The sequence below is a fragment of the Cetorhinus maximus genome, chromosome 14, assembly GCF_964194155.1.
Source record: "Cetorhinus maximus chromosome 14, sCetMax3.hap1.1, whole genome shotgun sequence".
Classification (NCBI taxonomy): domain Eukaryota; kingdom Metazoa; phylum Chordata; class Chondrichthyes; order Lamniformes; family Cetorhinidae; genus Cetorhinus; species Cetorhinus maximus.
The window spans coordinates 41,834,065-41,840,704 of NC_135892.1; the positions used below are offsets into that span (position 1 = coordinate 41,834,065).

The 6,640-nt window shown below is 46.1% G+C and overlaps 1 protein-coding gene across 1 annotated transcript in view; it reads right to left on the minus strand.

Annotated features, from left to right (window-relative positions):
- The window catches only part of LOC144689615 (synaptojanin-2-like), a 283,459-nt gene extending 278,661 nt beyond the window's left edge, over nt 1-4,798 (minus strand). Inside the window, 1 exon segment of the mRNA XM_078556842.1 lies at nt 4,588-4,798. Within this exon segment, the coding sequence (XP_078412968.1) occupies nt 4,588-4,711 (124 nt within the window). The 5' untranslated portion in view covers nt 4,712-4,798.
- Nucleotides 4,799-6,640: the final 1,842 nt, after the last annotated feature.

Genomic DNA, 6,640 nt, shown 5'->3' on the forward strand with positions numbered 1-6,640 from the left:
CCCAAATACTGGGGGATCATATCAAACAGCATGTCCCAGCCGGTGTTCGCAGTAGGCAAGGTACAGACCATATCTGACCAGCCAGTGGTTGCAAAACTCAAAACACAGTGTTCAACATTAGATGTAATTCCACGATTGGACAATATTTGCTAAATAATCCTCAGTGTGCTAAGAATTGTACTGAAAATCAATTTAAGATTGTCAGTAGGGCTCACAATGTGGCATATTTGCATGCATTGGAAGCTACACATATTAATAAACCGGGCCCTGTTCTTTGCAGACCAAAAGACATGTACACACATTGCACCTGTTTCAGTGAAACAAAGTAAGTGACAGCCATTTGCTCACTCATTCCTCAGGGCAATGCCTTGACCAATCAGGGTCAAGCTGCCTGGTTTAAATTTCAAACAATGCTTGGCAGTTAACTGTTAGTCACCATTACTAATGCATTTTCCATGGCAACTACTCTATCAACCAGAGTCCACTTGCCAACCAATCAGCACTCTCATTTCATACTGTATAAATTGTTGTTTTCCCCTTATATTGGTATTCTTGTGAAGTATCCTGATGTGCAAGATGAAAAGCTTCAACGTCTCTTTTTGCAGCAATACTCAAGTTCTGTACTACCAAACGACAATCTCGCTTCACTTTTTGTGTTCAGCTCTCTTGTCCATGTTTGGACCAAGGCTCGAAGCTGAGTGACCCTAGTGGAAATCACCTTGAGCATCAGTTAACAGGTTGCTGCTGAGTAAGTGTCACTTGATAGCACTGTCGTCGACACCTTCCATTATTTCGCTGATGATCAAGAGTAGGCTGTTGGGGCAGTAATTGGCCGGATTGAATTTGACCTGTTCACTGGGCAATTTTCCACATTGTTGAATAGATGCAAGTTTTGTATGTGTACTGGAACAGCTGGGCTAGGGGTGCACTTAGTTCTAGAGCTCAAGTCTTCAATTCTTCAGCCAGGATGTTGCCAGGGTCCATAGCCTTTGTTGCAACAAAAGCATCCAGCCTTTTCTTGATATCACCTAGAGAGAACTGAATTGGCTGAAGACTAGCATCTGTGATGGTGGGGACCTCAGCAGGAAGCCAAGATGGATCATCCACTCAGCACTTCTGACTAAAGATGGTTTTAAATGCTTCAGCCTTGTCTTGTGCTGGGCTCCCTCATCACCGAGGATGGAGATATTTGTGAAGTTAATTGTTTAATTGTCCATACCATTCATAACTGGATGTGGCAGGACTGCAGAGCTTTGATCTGACCCACTGGCTGTGGGATCTCTTAGCTGTCTATAACATGCTGCTTCCACTGTTTAGGATGCATTTATTCCTGTGTGGTAGTTTCACCAGGTTTGGCACCTTACTTTTGGGTATGGTGCTGGTGCTGCTCCTGGCACTCCTTATTGAAGCAGGGTTGGTAATGGTAGGGTGGGGCCATGAGGTTACAGATTGTGGTAAAATACAATTCTGCTGCTGCTGATGACGACTCATAGCACTTCATGGATGCTCAGTTTAGTGCTGGTATATCTACCCTGAACCTGTCCCATTTAGCGCGGTGATAGTTCAGAGATCTCAGTGTGGGGCCACCAACACAATAACTGCAAAAATGTACTTCATCTAATGTTCAGCTGCAATCACTCAGTCCTGTGGCAGACATAGTGGAAAGGATCCTCTTATCTGTAGGGTATAAATCAGTGGATGATCCGTGTGATGAAAAACATTTCCTCCCTTCCACCACCAGCACACACAAGTGTTGAGAGTATTTAGGATGTCTTTTCTTCCACCCTTCAGTATCCAGCTCTTAATAGATTACAGGCAAATTGTTCTTCTTATGTCTGGATTTATTAGAATGCTCAGACACAACAAACACTGGAAATCTGGGCTGGCAGGAGTACATTCTATGAATGGGGAAACTGCTTAAATGCTTTTAATGCTTAGAGAAACAGGCAGGCTCCCTAGCCAGGTAGGCATTTCCCCCCACCACCACCCACCACCCCAAGCATATTCCCCCACATTGCTGTTGAGGCTAGGTACAGCTGTGGGTTAGGATAAAGTTGCAGATGCTAGGTACGGATATGGGTAAAGCTGCGGGTATGGTTCTGGATACAGGTCAGGCTGCAGGCGCAGGTAAAGCTGCAGGTACAGCTCAAGTTGCAGATACAGGTAAAACTGCGGTAACAGTTATAGGGGAATAAAGCTGCGGGTACAGTTGCGGATATGGGTTAAGCTATGGGTGCAGGTAAAGCTGCAGATACTGCTAAAGTTACAGATTCAGGTAAAGCTGCAAGAACTGTTGCAGATCTGAGGTAAAGCTGGGGGTGCTGTTGCAGATACAGGGTAAAGTTATGAGTAGTTGCAGATATGGGGATACATCTGCAGCGCAGTTGCGGATATGGGGATACATCTGCGGCGCAGTTGCGGATATGGGGATACATCTGCGGCGCAGTTGCGGATATGGGGATACATCTGCAGCGCAGTTGCGGATATGGGGATACATCTGCGGCGCAGTTGCGGATATGGGGATATATCTGCGGCGCAGTTGCGGATATGGGGATACATCTGCGGCGCAGTTGCGGATATGGGGATACATCTGCGGCGCAGTTGCGGATATGGGGATACATCTGCGGCGCAGTTGCGGATATGGGGATACATCTGCGGCGCAGTTGCGGATATGGGGATACATCTGCGGCGCAGTTGCGGATATGGGGATAAGGCTGCAGGGACAGTTGCGGATATGGGGATAAAGCTGCGGGGACAATTGCGGATAAGGGGATAAAGCTGCGGGGACAGTTGCAGCCAAGAGAATGAGGATGAAGGTATCGAACTCGGAGAGAGAGACTGCGAGGTTCTTGAGCAAATTGATATAGGGAGTGACAAGGTATTGGAGATGTTGGCAGGCTTAAAAGGGGACAAATCTCCAGGTCCAGATGATTTGTGTCTCAGACTGCTGAGGGAGGCAAGGGGGGAGATGGCAGCTGCTCTGACCCAAATTTTTAATTCCTCTCTGGCCACGAGGGAGGTGCCAGAGGACTGGAGAACAGCTAATGCCGTTCCGCTTTTTAAGAAGGTTTGTAGAGATAAGCCAGGGAACTACAGGCCAGTGAGTCTCACGTCAGTGGTAGGGAAACTATTGGAGAAAGTTCTGAAGGAGAGAATCTATCTCCACTTGGAGAGGCAAGGTTTGATCAGGGATAGTCAGCATGGCTTTGTCAGAGGGAGGTCATGCCTATCAAATTTGATTGAATTTTTTGAGGAGGTGACCAGGTGTGTAGATGAGGGTAGTGCAGTTGATGTAGTTTATATGGATTTCAACAAAGCCTTTGACAAGGTCCCACATGGGAGACATAAAGAAGGCAAATGCACATGGGATACAGGGTAATTTGATAAGGTGGATTCAAAATTGGCTTAGTTGTAGGAGACAGAGGTTGATGACAGAAGGATGCTTTAGTGACTGGAAGCCAGTGTCCAGTGGCGAACCACAGGGATCTGTGCTCGGTCCCCTATTATTCGTCATTTATATAAATGACATAGATGACTACGTGGGGGGTAGGATTAGTAAGTTTGCGGATGACACAAAGATTGGCCGGGTGGTTAACAGTGAGGTTGAGTGTCTTGGGCTACAGGAAGATATAGACGGGATGGTCAAATGGACAGATAAGTGGCAGATGGAATTTAACCCTGAAAAGTGAGAGGTGATACACTTTGGAAGGAGTAATTTGACAAGGAAGTATTCAATGAACGGCATGACACTAGGAAGTTCTGAGGAACAAAGGGACCTTGGCCTGTGTGTCCATAGATCTCTGAAGGCAGAGGGGCATGTTAGTGGGGTGGTGAAAAAGGCATATGGGACACTTGCCTTCATCAACTGAGGCACAGATTACAAAAGTAGGGAGGTCATGTTGGAGTTGTATAGAACCTTGGTGAGGCCACAGCTGGAGTAGTGTGTGCAGTTCTGGTCGCCACATTATAGGAAGGATGTGATTGCACTGGAGGGGGTGCAGAGGAGATTCACCAGGATGTTGCCTGGGATGAAACATTTAAGTTATGAAGAGAGTTTGGATAGACTTGGGCTGTTTTTGTTGGAGCAGAGAAGACTGAGGGGCGACCTGATCAAGGTGTACAAGATTATGAGGGGCATGGACAGGGTGGATAGGGAGCAGCTGTTCCTCTTAGTTGGAGGTTCAGTCACGAGGGGACATAAGTTCAAGGTGAGAGGCAGGAGGTTTAGGGGGATTGTGAGGAAAACCTTTTTTACCCAGAGGGTGGTGACGGTCTGGAATGCACTGACTGGGAGGGTGGTGGAGCCGGGTTGCCTCACATCCTTTAAAAAGTACCTGGATAAGCACTTGGCACGTCATAACATTCAAGGCTGTGGGCCAAGTGCTGGTAAATGGGATTAGGTAGGTCAGGTATTTCTCACGTGTCGGTACAGACTCGATGGGCCGAAGGGCCTCTTCTGCACTGTGTGATTCTGTGATTATGGGGATAAAGCTGCGGGGACCGTTGCGGATATGGGGATTAATCTGTGGTGCTGTTGCGGCGGGAGGCTGTGCCCACATTTGGTAGGATGTGTCTGTCTCTACTTACAGCGAATGGCCACAGCCCCAGCCTCGAAGAGGAGACAATCTTGCCGACTCCTGGACTCCAGCAGCACACTACAACAGCCGGGCTCCTGCTTCTCAAACACTCGCAATCCTTTACTCAGAGCCATCCCAGAACTCCAAAGTGAAAGGCTTAACACAGGTAAAGATCACAGAGTGGGGCAGTCGGAAACAGCTTTCACTTTCAGCTGTCGGCGCCTTTCTTCATTTGTGTCCAAATCCGATTCAAAACTTTCCCATTCCCCACCCCACAACAACTTCCTGGTAATTTTCCAAAATTATTCCAAGTCGGGAAAGGTCCTGAACGCCGAAGCAGCCACCCAACTCCAAGCTCTCCTCGAGCTGCTTTCCGCCCAGCCTCAGGTAAAGCCAGTCCAGCTCAAAGTAACCAATGGGAAATACAGTTTGACCCTCTGCTGAATAAACTACAAACTCATTTCAATCAACCTGGAGCGCCATCGACAGGCCACAGGAAAACCCAACAATTCTGATCATTAACTTTAAAACCGAGGCTTTTCACTGTTATAGGTGGGGCCAAATGGGATTTACACGATTTTACAGCATGAGTCAGACGAATAACTTTCAAATTTACTTACCAAAATTGAAGACTATTTCCTGATATTTACTAGTACATTAAGCGAATCATCGATTCAGTTAAAATGGAGCTGCTCCAATTCTGCTGGATTAACATCAATCAGTGATTTTATCACTTCTGGTTTACATGGTAGATGATGATCCACAAGCAGCATCATTAATGAGTGTAAATCAGGGTACTATAGCATACATAGGACATTTTAGTCCATTCCTGAGCACATGCTATGTAAAAAATTCAGGTTAGGTCACAAAATCTTTACAGTGCTGAAGGAGACCATTCGACCCATCAAGTCTGCACTGCTCTCTGAAGGAGCATTCTACCTAGTCCCACGCCCCTGCCTTATCCCCATAACCCTGCACATTCTCTTTTTTCAGGTAGCAATCCAATACCCTTTTGAATACCTCAATCAGACCTGCCTCCATCACCCTCTCGAAATTAGTTCGACTCCAACCGCCCTCTGGGTGTAAAAAAATTCCTCACATCACTTTTACTCCTTTTGCCAATTGTTTTGAATCTGTGCCCTCTAGTTCTTGAAGTTCTCTTGAGTGGGAACAGTTTCTCACTATTTATCATGTCCATACCACTCAGGAACTTGAATATCTCTATCAAGTCTCCTCTCATCCTTCTTTCCTCCAAGGAAAACAGTCCCAACCTCTCCAATCTATCCTCATAGCTCCAGTTCATCGTCCCTGGAATCATTCTTGTGAATCTCCACTGTACTCTCTCCAATGCCTTCACATCCTCCCTCAAGTCTGCCACCCAGAACTGGATGCAGTACTCCAGATGAGGTCTAACTAATGTCATATACAAGTTCAACATGACCTCCTTACTCTTGTACTCAACGCCCCTATTAATAAAGCCTAAGATACTATGCTTCATTAACTGCTCTCTCAACATGCCCTGCCATCTTCAATGATCTATGTACATATACACCAACGTCCCTCTGTTCCTGCACCTCCTTTAGAGTCTCTCCCTTTATTTTGCAGTCTCTCCACATTCTTCCTGTCAAAGTGAATCACCTCACATTTCTCTGCATTGAACTTTATTTGCCATATGTCTGCCCACTCCACCAACACGTCTATGTCCTTTGAAGTTCAAGACTATCTTCATCACAGTTGACAATGTTTCCAATCTTTGTATCATCTGCAAATTTTGAAATCATGCCCTGTACACCACTGTCTAGGTAATTAATATGGGTCCCAACACTGATCCTGGGGAACTCCACTGCAGACCTTCTGCCAATCTGAAAAATAACCATTTATCACTACTCTCTGTTTCCGGTCATTCAGCCAATTTCTTATCCAAGTGCCTACTTTCCATTTTTTTCCATGAGCTAGAATTTTGCTCACAAGTCTGTTGTGTGGCACTGTATCAAATGCCTTTTGAAAATCCACGTATACCACATCAACAGCATTGCCCTTATCAGCCTTCTCTGTTACCTCCT